Source organism: Anomaloglossus baeobatrachus, chromosome 11 (assembly GCF_048569485.1).
Source record: "Anomaloglossus baeobatrachus isolate aAnoBae1 chromosome 11, aAnoBae1.hap1, whole genome shotgun sequence".
NCBI classification, from domain to species: domain Eukaryota; kingdom Metazoa; phylum Chordata; class Amphibia; order Anura; family Aromobatidae; genus Anomaloglossus; species Anomaloglossus baeobatrachus.
In genome coordinates, this window is record NC_134363.1 from 153,393,056 (window position 1) to 153,413,598 (window position 20,543).

General features: G+C 50.9%; 1 protein-coding gene across 3 annotated transcripts in view; it reads left to right on the top strand.

The window, feature by feature from the left end:
* The window catches only part of GABRD (gamma-aminobutyric acid type A receptor subunit delta), a 56,303-nt gene extending 41,592 nt beyond the window's left edge, over positions 1-14,711 (top strand). For all 3 annotated transcript variants that reach the window (XM_075328828.1, XM_075328827.1, XM_075328826.1), the window contains exons 8-9: positions 1,218-1,426; positions 14,235-14,711. In XM_075328828.1, the coding sequence (XP_075184943.1) occupies positions 1,218-1,426; positions 14,235-14,525 (500 nt within the window). In that variant the 3' untranslated portion in view covers positions 14,526-14,711. The remainder of the gene's footprint in view (positions 1-1,217; positions 1,427-14,234) is intronic.
* The last annotated feature ends 5,832 nt before the right edge of the window (positions 14,712-20,543 follow it).

Consider the following 20,543-nt stretch of genomic DNA (forward strand, 5'->3'; position numbering starts at 1 on the left):
CCCTCTATCTATCCCTCTATCTATCTATCTATCCCTCTATCCCTCTATCTATCTATCTATCTATCTATCTATCTATCTATCTATCCCTCTATCTATCTATCTATCTATCCATCCCTCTATCTATCTATCCCTCTATCTATCTATCCATTATCTATCTATCTATACCTCTATCTATCTATCCATTATCTATCTATCTATCTATCTATCTATCTATCTATCCATCCCTCTATCTATCTATCTATCTAGCTATCCCTCTATCCCTCTATCTATCTATCCCTCTATCTATCTATCTATCTATCTATATATCTATCTATCTATCCCTCTATCTATCTATCTATCTATCTATCCCTCTATCTATCTATCTATCCCTCTATCTATCTATGTATCTCTCTATCCCTCTATCCATCTATCTATCTATCTATCTATCTATCTATCCCTCTATCTATCTATCCCTCTATCTATCTATCTATCTATCTATGTATCTCTCTATCCCTCTATCTATCCCTCTATCTATCTATCTATCTATCTATCCCTCTATCTATCTATCTATCTATCTATCTATCTATCTATCTATCTATCTATCTATCTATCTATCCCTCTATCTATCTATCTATCTATCTATCTATCTATCCCTCTATCTATCTATCTATCTATCTATCTATCTATCTATCTATCTATCTATCTATCTATCTATCTATCTATCTATCTATCTATCTATCTATCTATCTATCTATCTATCTATCCCTCTATCTATCTATCTATCCCTCTATCTATCTATCTATCTATGTATCTCTCTATCCCTCTATCTATCTATCTATCATCATGTTTGCACATCTTTAACCCAGAAAAATAATTAATTTCTTGAATGTATGTAATTCTGGTATATATCACACAGATGGCACATGGATGTCATCTGTGTGCTGTACATGTTTTTCCTGGTCCCGTAGACTTCTATTGGCTGTATATATTGTCGGAGCATGAGCATAGAATGCCAATAAATGTGTAACAGACTTTTTTGAATGAATGGATTTTACCTTTTTTTTTTGAAGATTTTGATGTTGTATGTGTCAAAGTAAATGCCATAAAACTGATTTAAGTCAATATTTCATGCACATCCTCCAATTCTTGGAGAGCTCCCTCCCTATATGTCTGAGCAGATAATGCATTTTGAGTGTATAAAAGTAATAAAAAGTCATTTAGAATTTTTGTTTTCCTAGGAATAACTACTGTGCTCACTATGACAACTCTCATGGTCAGTGCAAGTACGTCTCTTCCCAGAGCATCTGCAGTCAAAGCTCTGGATGTCTACTTCTTGATATGCTATGTCTTCGTGTTTGCCGCCCTTGTAGAATTTGCTTTTGCTCATTATAATGCTGATTATATGAAGATGCAGAAGAAGTCAGTGGATCACAAGAGTAAAGGCAAGGTAAGACAACGGGCTAAGCATTGACAATGATCACTACATGGAGAAAAGTGCTGGGACACCTCCACATTACACCTACAGGAGCTTTGCTCACCTCCCATTCTACATCCATAGACATTAGAAACCAAAAATATATTGATTAAATATCATGTAGTAATTACCAGAGGGGAATGTAAAGTCTCCCAGTATGGTATAAATTGCATATGTCCTCTAAGGCTGCGGCCACACAGGCATTAATGCGAGTCAATCGCATGACACTCGGCTCCTGCTCTGCTGCGAGTGTAAACTGAGTGTCATGCGACTGTCATGCCACTGTGATGCAATCCTGCAATTACAACACAGCCACGGAGAACAGGGTGGGCGCTGCAGAGGGATTAATCTCCCTATCTCCACCATTGTCAGCTGATGTGTGGCGCCCCTGAGGCTTCCGTCGCCACAGGACATTGCACCCCATCCAGCGATGTGATGTCCCATTCTGGGTGAGGAAAGGAGTGAACGCCGGTCCCCTGGAAAATCCACACTACACCCATTGTTAGGAACACACTGGGACCAGGGATAGTGGCAGCTACCCTCCCATGCTGCACGCTGGGAGGGGCCGTAAGACCCATCCCTGCTCCTATAGGGTAGATCAGAGCAACTGGGGAGGTGGGAGGAGCCACCAGAGTGCAGTCAGAGAAAGGAAGGTCAAGTTTGAGTAGTCTGAGAGAGAGGGAAGGAGGAGGAGGAGGTCTGCGTTAGGCAACGAGAAGGAAAGACAGCTCTAGTCAGACAGGAGCTAAGGAAAGAAAGAGACGCTTCCTGGTGAAGATCCTGTTCGTGACGCCAAAATTGACTCGCCCACCCCAGGGCAATGGGACACCCGGTGCCGGGCCGGACTAGTCCGGGGGTCGTCAGTGGTGGTGGGGCCCGACTCCGTAGCCCTGGTGGGTGTCAATTAAATATGGCTTCAGTGACTTGGGGTGAATAAAGTTTATGTTCGTGACGCCACCTGTGGTATGCGGCTATAAAGCTGCCGCTGCTGTATGAGGCCTCCGGGGTGATGGAATGGCAGCTGGAATGGTACTGCTCCCCACAGGTGCAGCGGTACCCTGGGGCACTATTGGTGCTCGTGAGTGTCTATGCAGAGGAAATAACAGAGGCAACTCCAAGGGTGCAGTTCAAGTTTCTTTCCACATTTCTTGTTGTTTTTCAGCCCGAGGACGTGCTGGGATTCACTGTGGGGGTGTGTGGCGCCCCTGAGGCTTCCGTCGCCATAGGTCATTGCACCCCATCCAGCGGTGTGATGCCCCATTCTGGGTGAGGAAAGGAGTGAACGCCGGTTCCCTGGTAAATCCACACTACACCCATTGTTAGGAACACACTGGGACCAGGGATAGTGGCAGCAACCCTCCCATGCTGCATGCTGGGAGGGGCCGTAAGACCCATCCCTGCTCCTATAGGGTAGATCAGAGCAACTGGGGAGGTGGGAGGAGCCACCAGAATGCAGTCAGAGAAAGGAAGGTCAAGTGTAGTCAGTTGAAGTGAGGAGTCTGAGAGAGAGAGGGAAGGAGGAGGAGGTCTTCAGGAGGCAGACAAGAAGGAGAAGCAGAAGTAAAGCTCTAGTCAGACAGGAGCTAAGGAAAGAAAGAGATGCTTCCTGTTGAAGAACCTGGGACTCAGAGGGTCCAGGTGACACCAAGCAGAGAGAAGAAGGGATTCCAGGGCCACGGATAGCTGTTGAGCTGTGGTGGCCTGTTCCACAGGAACATCGGTGGAGGGATCAAGCTGCAACAGGGGACGGTCCCTAGAAACCGGAGGAGTGCAAAATCATCTCCAAACAGTAAAAACCGAGGCCCAGGGAAAGTTGCAAACTCCCCGGGCCACAGCCCACCGCAGAATCTCTAGAAAGGGGATAATCATCCGACAGGTGACCCCCCAGCCTGGAGGCTGTTGTGGAGGCCGAGCCAGGTTCATCCTACAAAGGCAAGGTTTAAGGAGACAGCTGCAGACAGAGACACTTGAGAGAAGGGTACCGGCTTTTACTCCAGAAATTACCCAGGATCGGCGGAGGTCCCTGACAGTTGGTCTCAGCAGTCCAGAGGCCCCAGTGTACACCTACCAGGAACTGTGAGTAAACAACTTGAACTGCACCCTTGGAGTTGCCTCTGTTATTTCCTCTGCATAGACACTCACGAGCACCAATAGTGCCCCGGGGTACCGCTCCACCTGTGGGGAGCAGTACCATTCCAGCTGCCATTCCATCACCCCGGAGGCCTCATACAGCAGCGGCGGCTTTATAGCCGCATACCACAGGTGGCGTCACGAACACAAACTTTATTCACCCCAAGTCACTGAAGCCATATTTAATTGACACCCACCAGGGCCACGGAGCCGGGCCCCACCACCACTGATGACCCCCGGACTAGTCCGGCCCGGCACCGGGTGTCCCATAGCCCTGGGGTGGGTGAGTCAGATGCGTATATCGCATTGCGCTCCGCTGTAATGTGAGTGTAATGCGATGTTTCTCTCTCACCCATAGACTTGTATGGGTGTGAGTGAAAACTAATCGGATTCCACCCGCTGCCTGCTGCGATTGTTTCCTTGGTCCGATTAGGGCTGAGAAAAAAATTGCTCATGGGAGCTGCCCCATAGAGTAATATTGGTTGGAGTGGAATGCAATTTTTTTTTTATCACATTCCACTCGCTCCGTTTTTCTCGCTGTGTGTCCTTAGCCTAAGCAATATAACAAAAGGTAGGGGAAACGTGGAAAAATAAAAGTGATGAATAAAAACTACAATTTTATTAAATATACTTAAAATGGAAAGACATACAAAAATACATAATGTTACAAAGACAAAAAATATGTAGCAAAACAAGTGTATAACATATAATGGGAGTGTATACGCAACAGGTAGGTACAGATAGACATTGCAGTATCATGTAAATGGGGCCATATGACAATCAACTCAAATTGGAATCACCCCTGCACTGAGGAACATAAGGAAAATCTGGAACAATGATATTTGACCAAAATGGCAATATGCCCATAGTGGTGTAATCAATAAATCAGCCTGATCACATCCATAATAATTACGGTACCAAGTGACAGTAAGTGAACAGAGTCCAAAGGGACTCCAGAGGGTAACCCAACACACGTTTCGCGTGTCTGGTTGCTCACTTTTGTGCCCAGCAACGCAGATTGTCTGTGCTGGAATCATCTGGAAGTGTGCTGAGCCCAGAGTTACGCGAAAACCGGATATTGTTACCAGAGCAACCCAAAGACCGAACACCAAATATCTTAATATACCTGGAGAGGATGAACCTACATAGCCAAATACCAAAGATTTGACATCAAGAACCAAAGAGTGAAAAATTAACATTTATTCCGGAGCAACATCCAAGTGAGCCGGGCCGTTACTTCCCACAGTGACATACGATACTGAGAGAGAATAGCTAATTACAAAAGTTAATTGTCAGTGTAGTACATTTCAACATAACTTTCCCACATTTAGTGAACTGATAGAGTCTAGAGACGTTACACAGTGACAGGCTCAAAACTGACCGAGTGTCAAGACTACTTCTGACATTGTTCACATAACAGAGTCAGACTCTCCACAAGATGCTGCTTTTGAGTTGCACAGACAGGCTCGGGCGTCGATCAGCTGTGCTCTTGTTAGCAATCGGGCTTGCAGGAGTTAATTTTTGCTAGACTTTGGATTACTGCTTGAGTCACATGTTGCAGGTGATCTATCACAGTCGCCTTCGCCCTGTATAAAATGGTGGAGCCGGGTCTCCCATGCCGATGATAGCTTTATGCGATCCCGGTCCTTGTGTTTTGCTATCCAGTTGCTGGTGAACTGTATGCTATTTCGTTTGTTGTGGAAATACTCTTGTTGCCTGATACTTTCCTCCTTTCCTTTAGTTTCTTCGTGATCACTTATTGTTTATACCTCTGTAAGTGATTGCTGTGAGTTTGAGTTTTGGTTTTCACCCCGTCTGTTTATTTGTGTGGGATTAACCACTCTTGTCCTGTCCCTCTCTTGGGTGGAGAGAGGGAGAGAGGGCACTGGACCAGGGTTGTTAAGCTTTGTTGAGCTAGGACAAGGAAGGCCGCCCAAACATCGTCACCTTCAGACGTACCTTTGGGATCAGGTGTCATGATCTGTGCCAGGCTCAGGCACCGCTGAGCCATTACATGTATGTCTCCCCAGGAATACAGGTCATGCGAGCGGCTTATTCCAATCTGCCTCGTCTCGGTGATCAGGCTGCTATATCTTTGTGCTGCTATTACTGGAACACCGCCAGTAATAGTTCCTTCTCTGCAGCACGTAAGTCTGGCTCCCATGAGTGTTCCCTGATCCATCCTACCTTCCAGCTACCGTCCTGACCTGAGCCCTCCCAGTATCGTCTATCTTCCCAGCTCCTCCTGACTCCCGGTCCCATACTGTGACTCTCCCATCCCTGTTTGTAGCTCTGATCTCCTGGCCTCTGACCTTGCTTTCATGTACCTGACTTTGTTTTCGCTTCTCCCTTCTGTCATTGGCATTACTTCCTGGTTCCCGACCTCTGGCTAGCACCTGACCACGATTTGCTTCTCCATTGGTTTTGACATGGCCTGCTGACTATTCAATTGTTTTTGTGCCCTCTAGTGGGTAGCCTGCTAACTGCATTTAGAAACAGCTTCTCCAGTGTTTCTCAGTGCCCCCACTAGTACAGTGTGACATCAGGGTGAGCCAGTGTTCCCCTAGCCTGAGGGCCAGTTTAAGCTCTCCATTCCCTAGTTATCCCATCACACCCTGTGACATTAGATTTATGAAGGAATCAGTTCCCTTGTTTATTTGCATATTGTGACTATAAGTAAGGGTGACACCGACGCTCCCTTGATAGAAAGACTGGGATTGGTTGTTGTTAAGATAATTTGTTTATAACAGCCTCCAGTGACTGTATGTGTAGAGTCCCTGAAGCCATCAGGGTGCTACAAGGTTCTGCATCCCCACAAGGATGCAGGACCTACCCCCTAGGGCCCCGGGAGACCAGTGCCGGTAACACCAAAAACACAGGTAATCCCAGTTTTCCCCAACAATCACCCATACAATGGTACAGGGCTAGGGTCGGATCAATGGATGGCCGCCTAGAGGTGGAGCCAGTCCAGTCCACTAGTTGACCAGGTGAGAGAAACAGACTGTGGACAGAGAGTAGGAGTTGAGCTGTGACAGGAGGAGTGAAGGTGGGAGCAAAGTGACATCCTGACTCGGGTTGACAATGACTTGGTATCCAGGAGAGTAGTTGCTGGTGGAGTACGGTGGAGTACTCCCAGAACTACGCACCAACGGGGTACAGGACCCTACACAGGAAAGAGCTCCAAGCCGACCTGTTAACACCTGCACAGAGAGGGGACTATCAAGGACCTTGCTGACCCTAAGGGGTACTTTGCACGCTGCGACATCGCAAGCCGATGCTGCGATGTCAAGCGCGATAGTACCCGCCCCCGTCGCAGCAGCGATATCTAGTGATAGCTGCCGTAGCGAACATTATTGCTACGGCAGCTTCACACGCACTCACCTGTCCTGCGACGTCGCTCTGGCCGCGACCCGCCTCCTTCCTAAGGGGGCGGGTCGTGCGGCGTCACAGCAACGTCACACGGCAGGCGGCCAATAGCAACGGAGGGGCGGAGATGAGCAGGATGTAAACATCCTGCCCACCTCCTTCCTTCTCATAGCAGCCAGGACGCAGGTAAGGAGATGTTCCTCGCTCCTGCGGCTTCATACACAGCGATGTGTGCTGCCGCAGGAACGAGGAACAATATCATACCTGTCGCTGCACCGGCATTATGGAAATGTCTGAAACTATACCGATGATACGATAACGACGCTTTTGCGCTCGTTCATTGTATCAAAAAGGTTTTACACACTACAACATCGCAAGTGACACCGGATGTGCGTCACTTTCGATTTGACCCCACCGACATCGCACCTGCGATGTCGTAGTGTGCAAAGCCGGCCTAAGAATCCGAAGACTCAGTAGCAAAGGGAGAACTGGGGACAGAACCAGAGACTCCAACCCTACAGGGTTCACGCTACCATCAGGCGGCCAGAAGTGGACAAACCACCGGACGGGGACCCCCAGTTGGTCTACGCCACGGGGACCCATTTACCAGAGACAGGTGCAGGAGAGGAAGGTACCAGATTACTACACTGGCACTGGGACGAAGGGGACATAACGGTGAAACCAGCTGGCCACGGATAACCTGTTACCATCTACCAGCAGTGAGTAAAGAAACCAGTTGCACAATACCTCTGTGTGGACTACCTTGTTCCGACGCCAGTCACATCACCCATCCTCTGGGGCCCAGCCTTGCTTGCGGAGGGCCTACCATCCAGGTTGCACTTATCACCAGCCCCAGTAGTGACATTCTGCAGCGGCAGCTCCAAATCTGTAGCTGCAACACCGCAAGTGGCTTCACATATAAACACTAACCTAAATCCCCTGTAAATACACCCCATTACAAAAAGGGCCCAGGGGCACGGAACCGGCCAGCGGCCACCACAGTGACATTCCCAAGAGAGACATTGCCAGGGACCGAGTACCCCATATCCCTGGGCGCGACATATGCCCCTGATCAGTTGAATGTAACTGTGAAATGTGCTAACAGTGATTTGATTTGTTGCTTTGAACTTCTTTATTGCTTTTCACTTACCTACTCCACCTCCCTGTTCCCACCTAATAAAAAATATGTTGAAGTCACCACTGAGTCATCTTTAATTCCTGTTGCATTTTGTCACGCTCCCCGGGTCCTCACCCCCGTTCCCCGGCTCACCTGCCACGCTCTCCGCTTCCCAGTCACCGGATTCCGTCCGTCCCAGGGCTCCGGGCCCCCGATCCCGGCGCCCGACAGCTTCCCTGGACCTGGCCGGCTCCCCTGCGTCCTCCTCGCAGCCTCCTTCCCTGGCTTCTGGCACCCGGGCGGCGCGCATGCGCATTAGGGCGCGCGCGCGGTCACTGACCCTTTCTTAAAGGGCCAGCGTCCATAAACAGGAAATGAGGTTGCACAGGTACAGGGTATATAGGGGGTCATTGTCCAAGGGGGCGGGGCCTGATCTTCGTGTTCCCTGAGCTAGGAGTCAGGTCTCTTGGTGTTTATGTGCCTGTACTCACCTATCTGTCTTTGTAGAGCCGTACCTGCCTCGCCATCCAGTCTGCCGTGTCCTGATCCCCGCACGCTGTCCGTCTGCCATCTGACAGTCCGTACCATCCCGGATCCCTGCGGTGACCCGTCATCTTGCTCCAGAGGTTCCGGACCCCGCCTGATATCACCTCGGCCTCCGAACCTGAGCTACGTCACCAAGACCACCTTCTGTGACTCCGTGGTCCCTGGGACTCCTCCGCTGCCTTCACTTGCACGGACTGTTCTACTGCCCATCAGTGCTTCAGCTGCCGGACTCCCTACCACCATCTCAGAGAGTTCGGTCCAGTGGATCCACCTCCTGGGTCTGCCCGACCGCCCGGCCGTGACAGTAAGATCAGGCCATGGATCCCGCTGCAGCACTATCGGTCCTGCAAGAGGAACTCCAGCGTCAGCATGAAGTCCAGACCCGCATGCTGCAATTCATGACCTCCGTGGACACCCGCCTGTACACATTACAAGCATCCATGACGCCTGCGGCACCCAGGTCCCCCGCCAGGCAAGCCATGGCCCCCGCACCAGTGGCAACCTCGTCAGATGCTTCCCGACTCCGTTTGGCGTCACCTCCTCGTTATGCTGGAGATCCCAAGACCTGCAGGGGCTTCATAAATCAATGTTCCCTTCATTTCACGCAGCTGCCACATCTGTTCGCCTCCGACCAAGCCAAGGTCGCCTTTATAATGTCCCACCTAGAGGGCGAGGCGCTGGCGTGGATGAACCCCTTGTGGGAGAAGGAGGACCCCATGACCAAGGATCTTCAACAGTTCCTGCAGGCATTCCGCAGCACCTTTGACGAGCCGGGACGCGCTTCTGCCTCTGCTTCATCACTCCTCCGCCTACGTCAAGGAACACTGACGGTGGGCCAATACGCCATCCGTTTTCGCACTTTGGCTTCAGAACTCGGGTGGAATAATGAGGCCCTAACAGCCGCCTTCTGGGAGGGACTCTCGAGTCGCATCAAGGATGAGTTGGCGGGTCGGGACGTGCCCTCCACCCTAGATGCCCTGATTGCTCTAGCAACTCGTGTGGACATACGTTTTCAGGAGCGCTCCAAAGAGCTATCTCGTGAGAGACGCCCGTTACGGCATTCATCTCCTCCTCAGAAGCCCTCCGTACCTCAGTCATCAACAGCTGGGAGTCCCGTCCACGAGCCCATGCAGATTGACCGAGTGCGTCAGTCTGCACAACGTAGAGCAGAGCGGCTTGCCAAGGGTCTCTGCTTTTACTGCGGTGAGGGCACACACCTCCTCCGTTCCTGTCCGGAAAGGCCGGGAAACTCCAAAGCCTAGGGTTGGTAGGAGAGGCCACCCTAGGTGCTGGGACTCTCTCTGATCCGGTCACATGGACCGTGCAAGTGACAACGGGAGAGACGCGGTTCACGGCTGAGGCCTATCTTGATTCCGGGGCAGCAGGCAATTTCATCCAGCAAGCCACCGTGGACAAATACCAGGTGCCTGTTATCCCACTCAACAAGCCCCTGGTGATTGCCTCTGTGGATGGGAGACCCCTTTCTGACACCATCTCCTGGACCACCAGGCCGGTTGAACTGCGCATCGGTGCTCTTCACACCGAGAACATCGCCTTCTACGTCCTTCCGCACATGTCCCATCAGATCCTGCTGGGCCTTCCATGGTTACGGACTCACGAACCATCAGTCAGCTGGGGCACTGGCGAAATCACCCGCTGGGGTGCTTCGTGTCATGAGAGATGCCTAAAATCCACACAACCCATCCGACGACCTCCGGTTCCTGAGAACCTACCGGGGCTGCCCTCGGCTTATTGGTCCTTTGCTGATGTCTTTGATAAAAAAGAATCCGAGGTACTGCCGCCACATCGCCCCTACGATTGTGCCATCGACCTGCTCCCTGGAACAACGCCACCACGAGGACGGATATATCCTTTATCTCCAGCCGAAACAAGGGCTATGTCTACTTACATCTCAGAGAGCCTGGCTAGGGGATTCATTCGGAGATCCTCCTCTCCTGCTGGAGCAGGTTTCTTCTTTGTCAAGAAAAAAGAGGGCGATTTACGTCCCTGCATCGACTACCGGGGTCTGAATCAGATCACTGTTAAGAACAAGTACCCTCTGCCGCTCATCCCCGAATTGTTTGACCGGCTTAGAGGAGCTCGTCTGTTCACCAAGCTGGATCTTCGGGGTGCTTACAATCTGGTGCGCATCCGCTCTGGTGACGAATGGAAGACCGCGTTTAATACGCGCGATGGACATTATGAGTACTGCGTGATGCCCTTCGGCCTGTGTAACGCTCCTGCCGTCTTCCAAGAACTGGTGAACGACGTGTTCCGAGACCTCCTCTACACCTGTGTGGTAGTATATCTAGATGACATCCTTGTCTTCTCTCCGGACCTCCCAACCCACAGAGAGCACGTACAGCTGGTTCTACGACGACTAAGAGAGAACCGTCTGTACGCAAAGTATGAGAAGTGTGTCTTTGAGCAGTCTTCTCTCCCCTTTCTGGGGTACATCATCTCTGAGACTGGACTGCAGATGGATCCCAAGAAGGTCTCCGCCATTCTCAACTGGCCTCCCCCTTCTGGACTGAAGGCAATCCAACGCTTCCTGGGATTCGCCAACTACTACCGCCAATTCGTCCCTCACTTCTCTGCTCTGACTGCTCCACTTTCCGCTTTGACTAAGAAAGAGGCAAATCCAAAGGACTGGTCGCCTGCGGCCGACGCCGCGTTTGGCTCTTTGAAGCGGGCTTTTGCTTCCTCGCCTGTACTTCACCGTCCGGAGTTAAACCGCCAGTTCACCTTGGAGGTGGATGCCTCCTCCTCAGGAGCCGGAGCAGTGCTCATGCAGAAGTCCTCCTCCGGGAAGATGGTGACTTGCGGATTCTTCTCCAAGGGCTTCTCAGCGCCTGAACGCAACTATACCATCGGGGACCGAGAGCTCTTGGCAGTCAAACTGGCACTGGAGGAATGGCGCTACCTCCTGGAAGGTGCAGTGTATCCCGTGATCATCTACACGGACCACAAGAACCTAGAATACCTGCGGTCCGCTCAGCGACTGAACCCACGGCAAGCCAGGTGGTCCTTATTCTTTGCCAGGTTCGACTTTCAGCTTCACTTCCGACCCGCGGACAAGAATGTACGCGCTGATGCCTTGTCCAGGTCTTTCATGCCCATGGAGCAGGAGGAAGAGACTACCCAACCCATCATCTGTCCTAGCAACATCATTCCGGTGGCCCCTGTCACCCTAGCCCAGATACCGCCCGGGAAGACCTATGTCTCCGATACCGACAGGCAAAAAGTGTTACACTGGGGTCATGCCTCAAAAACAGCCGGGCATGCTGGTCAGAAGAGAACATGGGGTGCGATTGTACGCCATTACTGGTGGCCATCCCTTCGCACGGACGTCGCTGCTTTTGTCTCTGCCTGCTCCTCCTGTGCCAGGAACAAGACGCCCAAACACTTGCCCCATGGCCGTCTTCTGCCTTTACCGATACCCTCAGTCCCGTGGCAACACATAGCAATGGACTTTATTACGGACTTGCCATTATCCTCCGGGCACACAGTCATATGGGTCGTGGTTGATCGATTCTCCAAAATGGCCCACTTCGTTCCTATGGCCGGACTGCCCTCTGCTCAGGAACTCGCGGAAGCCTATATACATCACATCTTCCGCTTGCATGGCTTTCCATCCCACATAGTGTCCGACAGAGGAACTCAGTTCACCTCCCGCTTCTGGAGGGCTCTATGCAAACATCTGGGAGTGACTCTGGACTTTTCTTCTTCTTACCATCCTCAGTCTAACGGCCAAGTGGAGAGGGTCAATCAAATCGTGACCTCATACCTACGTCACTATGTCAACGCCCATCACGACGACTGGTCCTCGCTTCTGCCTTGGGCTGAATTCTCCCATAACCACCACGTCAGTGAGTCATCCTCCGAATCTCCCTTCCATGTTGTTTACGGACTCCAGCCCGCCGTCCCATTGCCTATATCCCCTTCATCGGATGTCCCGGCTGCTGATACTGCAGTTCGTGACTTTGCTACCATTTGGGACTCTGTCAAGGCGTCCCTTGGGCGCGCTTCCCAGCGGATGAAGAAACACGCTGACAAGAGACGTCTGGATCCTCCGTGTTTCTCTCCTGGTGACCTGGTCTGGCTTGCTTCCCAGTACATCCGATTGAAGATACCTTCCTACAAGCTGGGTCCTCGCTACATCGGGCCGTTTAAGGTCCTCAGCAAGATCAATGAGGTATCCTACAAGCTACAGCTCCCGGCCACGATGAGGATACCCAACTCCTTCCACGTCTCTCTGCTCAAGCCGGTTGTCCTTGGTTCCTTCTCCGCTGCTGCCAGTCCGGCCCCTCCTCCTATTGCCGATGATGACATCTATGCGGTAAGGGATATCGTGGCCATGAAGACCGTACGAGGTCGACAGTTCTTCCTGGTGGACTGGGAAGGGTATGGTCCTGAGGATAGGTCTTGGGAGCCCAGGGAGAACGTGGGCACTCCTCTTATCCGTGCCTTCATGTCCCGGTTGCGGGGAGGGGGGCGTGGGGGGGGGGGTACTGTCACGCTCCCCGGGTCCTCACCCCCGTTCCCCGGCTCACCTGCCACGCTCTCCGCTTCCCAGTCACCGGATTCCGTCCGTCCCAGGGCTCCGGGCCCCCGATCCCGGCGCCCGACAGCTTCCCTGGACCTGGCCGGCTCCCCTGCGTCCTCCTCGCAGCCTCCTTCCCTGGCTTCTGGCACCCGGGCGGCGCGCATGCGCATTAGGGCGCGCGCGCGGTCACTGACCCTTTCTTAAAGGGCCAGCGTCCATAAACAGGAAATGAGGTTGCACAGGTACAGGGTATATAGGGGGTCATTGTCCAAGGGGGCGGGGCCTGATCTTCGTGTTCCCTGAGCTAGGAGTCAGGTCTCTTGGTGTTTATGTGCCTGTACTCACCTATCTGTCTTTGTAGAGCCGTACCTGCCTCGCCATCCAGTCTGCCGTGTCCTGATCCCCGCACGCTGTCCGTCTGCCATCTGACAGTCCGTACCATCCCGGATCCCTGCGGTGACCCGTCATCTTGCTCCAGAGGTTCCGGACCCCGCCTGATATCACCTCGGCCTCCGAACCTGAGCTACGTCACCAAGACCACCTTCTGTGACTCCGTGGTCCCTGGGACTCCTCCGCTGCCTTCACTTGCACGGACTGTTCTACTGCCCATCAGTGCTTCAGCTGCCGGACTCCCTACCACCATCTCAGAGAGTTCGGTCCAGTGGATCCACCTCCTGGGTCTGCCCGACCGCCCGGCCGTGACACATTTCAACTATATAACAAGAAACAACCTATAATAAGGCTTAAAGGGGAAACCATCACTTTGTCCACAATACTTAGTATTGCCAATATACTGTATTTAGATGAAATGGTGCAGTTTAAATATTCAAATACAAATTATATAAAATATGCGATTTAAGCATATTAACCATATTAAATAGCTTCAGCTTCCACATACAACAGATGGGGGGAAGGTGACCGGCACATTACGCTGACACTATTTAATTCATCTTTTGATGAGGGCATTAGACAGAATAAAATGTACCGTAGCTTCAATTTCACGCATACCATTGTTATTGTGTGCAATGCCACAATTAATATTGCTGCAGTAATCTCATCATCACCCTGTGTTTCAGGTGACTCTTCAGGATGGAAAAGACGCCATTGTTTTATTCACATTTTCCATATTGGGAGTAAATTGTAAGCAATCACAGAAAGAGACAATCATTCCAAGCATAATCGGTGACCTCCCAAAAGTCAGAAGACGACGGGAACACGGATGTGAACAGACGTCTAAAAACAAAGGGAGGCTGAAAATGTACCTGAAGCCCATAGATGCTGATACAATCGATGTCTATTCTAGGGCCATTTTTCCGGCAACCTTTGCAGCAGTGAATATTATTTACTGGGCAGGTTATACACATTAAATAGAAAAATAGAGAGTCTATACTAGTCCTTTGAGTATGTGGCTGTTATAAGATAACTAACAACATTTATATTTTCTCCCTGTTGCATTTTAATCAGTAGGGTTGGTTAATGTGTTTACCACGATATACTTCTATAAAATCAGCATGCAGTATAATATTGAAAATCTAATAAAGTGTGTGCTGTTCTTTATTGTCTTGTTATTTTTAAATCAGAAATTTCTGTTTGATGGAGACCATGAACCCCAGCGTGATCTGAGAGCAGAGATCCTGTTTGCAATGATGTATCACATCCTGGGCTGCTTGCTGCAGTTTTGATACAATCAGTTTTATCTGCTGCAGATTTATCAATTCTCTGAATGTGAGCTCTGTGTAACCACGTACACACCACTGATTGGCAACTTTCTGTATAAAATGTGCATAGGCGGATAGTTACTAATCAGTGTTGGGGAAAAGGTGGCACACAACAGCAGGATTACATAGATACCCTGTTTCCCCGAAAATAAAACCTACCCTGAAAATAAGCCCTAGTAGGATTTTGGGGGCTTTTTTGAGTATGCTTTAAAAATAAGCCCTACTCCAAAAATAAGCCCTAGTTGCGGTTCCATAAGGAAGTGTCCAAACACATAAAAAGTTAAAGAATACAGCAGGACTCATCAAATAAAGCAAACATTCTCAAAAGAAAGCAGACATCCTCAAAAGAAAGCAGACACCCCACACCCCAAACAATTACAGTTGGCAAGTGACGATGGTAAATGGGCTCTCACACACATGTGTCGCTGTCAGGTCCCTCACCATTCCAACTACATTGGAATTGCAGTTCTCACAAGCATATCAGGTACCAGTATCCTTCTGTGCACTTCTAGTCATCAGGGGGAGCCAACTGCTGTAGCCTTAGTAGGATTTTTGGGGCTCTTTGGAGTAAGCCCTACACCAAAAATAAGTCCTAGTTGCGGTTCCATAAGGAAGTGCCCACACACCTAAAAATATTAGAGTACAGCAGAACTCATCAAAGAAAGCAGACACCTCCAAAACAAAGTAGACATCCCCCCCGCCTCAAAAAGAAGACAAAAAAAAATCATACTCACCAGATCCCAAACCATTACACATGGGAAGTGCTGATGGTGGATGAGCTCTCACACAGAGATCTGCGTCTCTATCAGGTCTTTCGCCTTTCTAGCTGCATTGCATTGCAGCTCTTACAAACAGATTGGGTACCAGTATAACTCCACGCAAGTGATACTGGTTCTAGTCACCAGTGGGAGCTAAACGCTGTAGAACACAAGGTGACCGAACAGTGACACGGATTTGTATGTGAGAGCCTATTCATTTGCCAACTCTAATTGTTTGGTGTCTGGTAAGTGTGATTATTTTAGGGGGACCCTGCCTTATCGTATTTTCAGGGAAACATGGAATCACTGTCAAGGAGGACCTATAGGACTCAAAGTAGTCCACAAATTTTAAAAGTCACTGACTTAAGATGGGCTAAAATATTAAAGGGAACCTGTCATCAGGAATTTGGCTTTCAACCTAAACGTTTCCCCCTCTGCAGCTCCTGGGCTGCATTCTAGGAAGGTTTTTGTACTTTTTGTGCCCCTTTTTAAACCAAAATAAACACTTTATAAACTTGTACCTTTCTGTTTTAAAATCTTGTTAATTTTCCATGGGGGCGGGCCGTGTGGCGTCCGTTGCTGTAGCTTACGCCGTCCCCCATGCTCCAAATCATGCCTCATAACGCCGCCCACTGCGCCGAGGTCCCGTGCACGCTGGGACACCTAGTGACGTGATCGCACGCACGAGAGTATGGGCGGCGCTGTGATTGCATCGCAAGTGCGCGCCCATACTCTCGTGTGCGCGCTCTCCCCTCTGTACGTCGCTCAGATCCTCTGCTTCTCCTGTGCTCCGCTCCTCCCATCTATTTCCTGCTGCAGGGTACGATGGGAAGGAGGTGACGTCGGGCCGGCACAGAACGCTGGAGGCAGTGGGGGAAAGGGCGGGCACGAGAGTATGGGCGCGCACTTGCGATGCAATCACAGCGCCGCCCATACTCTCGTGCCTGCGACCACGTCACTAGGTGTCCCGGCGTGCACGGGACCTCGGCGCAGTGGGCGGCGTTATGAGGCATGATTTGGAGCATGGGGGACGGCGTAAGCTACAGCAACGGACGCCACACGGCCCGCCCCCATGGAAAATTAACAAGATTTTCAAACAGAAAGGTACAAGTTTATAAAGTGTTTATTTTGGTTTAAAAAGGGGCACAAAAAGTACAGAAACCTTCCTAGAATGCAGCCCACGAGCTGCAGAGGGGGAAACGTTTAGGTTGAAAGCCAAATTCCTGATGACAGGTTCCCTTTAAAACTTAGCCTTTAATAGTGAAGTTAAAAGGATCTGAATGAAGTTTCCACTGTGCCTGGAAAAGCCTGAGCACACTCTTCCCTATATAGTAGGGATGCTTGGACATGAATGAGTTAGGAGTGTGAAAGGAGTTAATCCAACCATGTAGAGGTTAAACACTAACCGTATATATACACTAACAGGAGAGAAGGAGTATATATAATAAAGTGCAAAGGTAATTGTGGTGTCCAAATACAGTATAGAGCTAAACCAAATATAAGGTTTTTAGGCCCCACGGAGGCCAATTGTTCTATAGAGCAGGGAAAAAAAGGTCATAGTAATTTTACCCTGAACGATTGGAGATAAAAATGACCCACTACTACTATACCATAAAGATAATGTAACATGTCTGGTATTACTTGATGATGTTGCTATCTATATATCAAATCTTATATCTTGTCAGCACAAAAGAGCAGTGTTCTAGTTGTAATAATGACAGGTGAATGCAGCTATAGCCTCTGAACAATAATTGTTGGGTAGTAGGTATATGGTTAATACTGGGTAAAAGTTCCCCAATTCATGCTTTTAATCAAAATTTAAAGGGGAGTGCAATTGTGGCGCCCAAGGACCTGGTCGCCACAACAGCATTGCCCTTCCAAAGGGTTAATGCTGAGCCTGGAGGTAATGGGGAGGTCCATTGGCCAGCAAGTTTAACATCCAACGCAGTTCTCCCTCCGGCCAGCAGGGGGAGCTCTGAACCTGGAATTCCAGGGAGCCTTCCTCAAGTCTGACCTGAGGGAGGAAGTAGTGTTCAGTCTGTAGAGAGAAGTGAAAGGAAGCAGACGCAGAGTGTGCTGTCCTGTGGATCTGGGGCCTAGAGCTAGAGTAGCTTGGCCCAGGGAAGCAGGAGTAGCAGAGAGGCAGAGAAGAGACTCGGACATCGGAGTCTGTGGCCACCAGGGCTTAAAATACTCCCTGGTAGCCGAATCCGAAGGGCAGGAGAGCTGCAAGCACCTGGCCCATAAACAGCCCGAAGGTACAGCTGCAGCATCAGGGCCCGGTGTGGACTCCAGCAGAGAAGCACCAGAGAGGGCCTACGCAGCCTACTACAGAGGGAAAGGGACGTACCATCGGTCCCAGCAGCAAAGATGGCCATTGCTGGATTCAGAGAAGCAGGGTCCTATCATAACAAAGAAAAGCACAGGAGTAGGCCTCATACTCAGCTGGCCAGAAAGATCACCCCAAGTACTTCCAGGCCGACCGGATCCCCATCACCACCTGTAACGGTATCCCAGGACTGGACTGTTCCCAAAGTAAAAGAGGAAAAGGTAAAGAGACTGTTGTTTGTGCCTGGTTCTTTCATTGCCTGTCGGCCCTGCACCGTGTTAGCCACACAACACCATAGACTTTCACGAGCACTAACAGTGTCCCCGGGGCTCCGCTCCACCTGTGGGGAGCAGTACCACCATTGCTGCTATATCATCACCCCGGAGGCCTCACACAGCAGCGGCGGCTTAATAGCCGCAGACCACAGGTGGCGTCACGAACACAAACTTTATTCATCAAGCCACATATTCTACTGACACCCACCAGGGCCACGGAGCCGGGCCCAGCCACCACTGACTACCACCGGACTAGTCCGGCCCGGCACCGGGTGTCCCATAGCCCTGGGGTGGGCGAGTCAACTTTTGGCGTCACGAACAGGATTTCGTGCCCGGTCCCACCGGGTACTGTGCGCTTGCAGAAACTGTGCTTAAAAGACTGTGTTACTGTTTGCAAACTGCCGCCGCCATTAGCCTCGCCGAGCGCAGGAAGAAGGGGGGCGTGCCTGACAAAGAGCGCGAAGGGAGCGCGCCATCAGAGCAGAGCGCCGTTAACCCCGCGCGACCCAGAAGGGAATTTGAAAAGTGAACGGAGCCTGGTAAGGTTCACTAAGGGGGAGGAAGATGTCCGACTCGGAGGGAGGGCAGGTGGCTGCCATAGCCCGAGACGCCGCAGCACCAGCCGAAGCAATCCCAGTCGCCGTCGCCCCAGCCCCCGCTGTAGCGCCGGTAATGCCGATCACAATGCCGTACATCCCGGGAGCAGAATGGCTGCCGCAGTACTCCGGGGAGTCCCATACCTTGAGCGACTTCAGAGAAAGTCTGCACAGCTTGTTCCGGGTGTATCCGCTGACTGAGAGCCAGAAGGTGGGCATATTAATGGGGCAGCCAGCTGGCGCGGCCCAGCGTGAAGTGAAGTCCTGGCCTGATACAGATAAAGGGACAGTAACCCAGATACTGGCCAAGCTAAAGAGTACTTTTGACACCCGCACCGCAGCAGAAATAAAGATGAGATTCTTTGGGTGCAAACAACGGGCCACAGACAGCATAAGGGACTATGCCTTAAACTTGCAGGAGGCCCTGAAAGCAGTTAAACAGGTGGACCCAGAGAGTGTACGTGAAGAAGACAAACTCCTAACTGAGCAGTTCATAGAGGGGCTCCTGTCAGATGCCCACAGGACCCAGCTGCGTATCATGGTCCTGCAGAGCCCTGCTCTGGACTTTGCAAAGTTTAAGGACCAGGCCATTCGGGTACTGAGAGAATCTACACCGAATGACCCAGTACCCCTCCGGCCTCTTGCTATCACGTACCCCGGGGTGGTGCCTGCAACACGAGCCGCTGCAGGGGCTGAGGCGCAGTCCCTGGATAAGGATCCCACTGCAGAGCTCAGACAGCAGGTCCAGGAGCTGACCAAGACTGTAGCTGCCCTTGCCAAGACCGTGCAGTCTCTACAATTGACCCCATCGCCTGCAAGAATCGAGTTGGCCTCCAGCCCAGATGACGTCCCATGGATGCGACAGAGGAGTCACTAACAGCCTTAAAGTCAGCTAACTATTTCTCCACCTTGGATCTCACCAGTGGGTATTGGCAGGTTCCCGTGGCAGAGGCGGACAAGGAGAAGACTGCATTCACGACACCAATAGGCCTCTGTATGCCATTCGGGCTCTGCAACGCCCCAGGGATATTCCAAAGGTTGATGGAGTGCTGCTTGGGCCACCACAACTTTGAAACCATGCTGTTGTACCTGGATGACGTCATAGTCTACTCCAAGACTTATGAAGACCACCTGAGGCACTTAGCAGAAGTGTTTGAGTCCTTGTCGGAATATGGCCTGAAGATAAAGCCGTCCAAATGTCACCTCTTGAAGCCAAAGGTACAGTACCTGGGTCATGTGGTCAGCGCAGAAGGTGTGGCACCTGATCCGGAGAAAGTCACCGTAATCAAGGACTGGCCAAGACCCACCACGGTAAAGGAGGTGCGGCAGTTCCTTGGGCTGGTGGGCTACTACCGAAGGTTCATTGATGGTTTCACAAAGATAGCAGCGCCCCTTCAAGATCTCCTGGTGGGCCAGCCAAAGCAGGCTAAGAAGCAGAGCCCTCCATTTGAATGGAGCAGCCAAATAGAAACATCCTTTGTCCGGCTGAAAGGGGCTCTCACGGGAGAAGAAATTCTGGCCTACCCTGACTACAGCCAGCCGTTTGTACTGTACACAGACGCCAGCAACGTGGGCCTGGGAGCAGTTCTGTCCCAGGTGCAGGGAGGCAGAGAGAAGGTGATAGCTTACGCCAGTAGGAAGCTTCGGCCCACAGAAAGGAACCCAGAAAACTACAGTTCCTTCAAGCTAGAGTTCCTCGCTATTGTTTG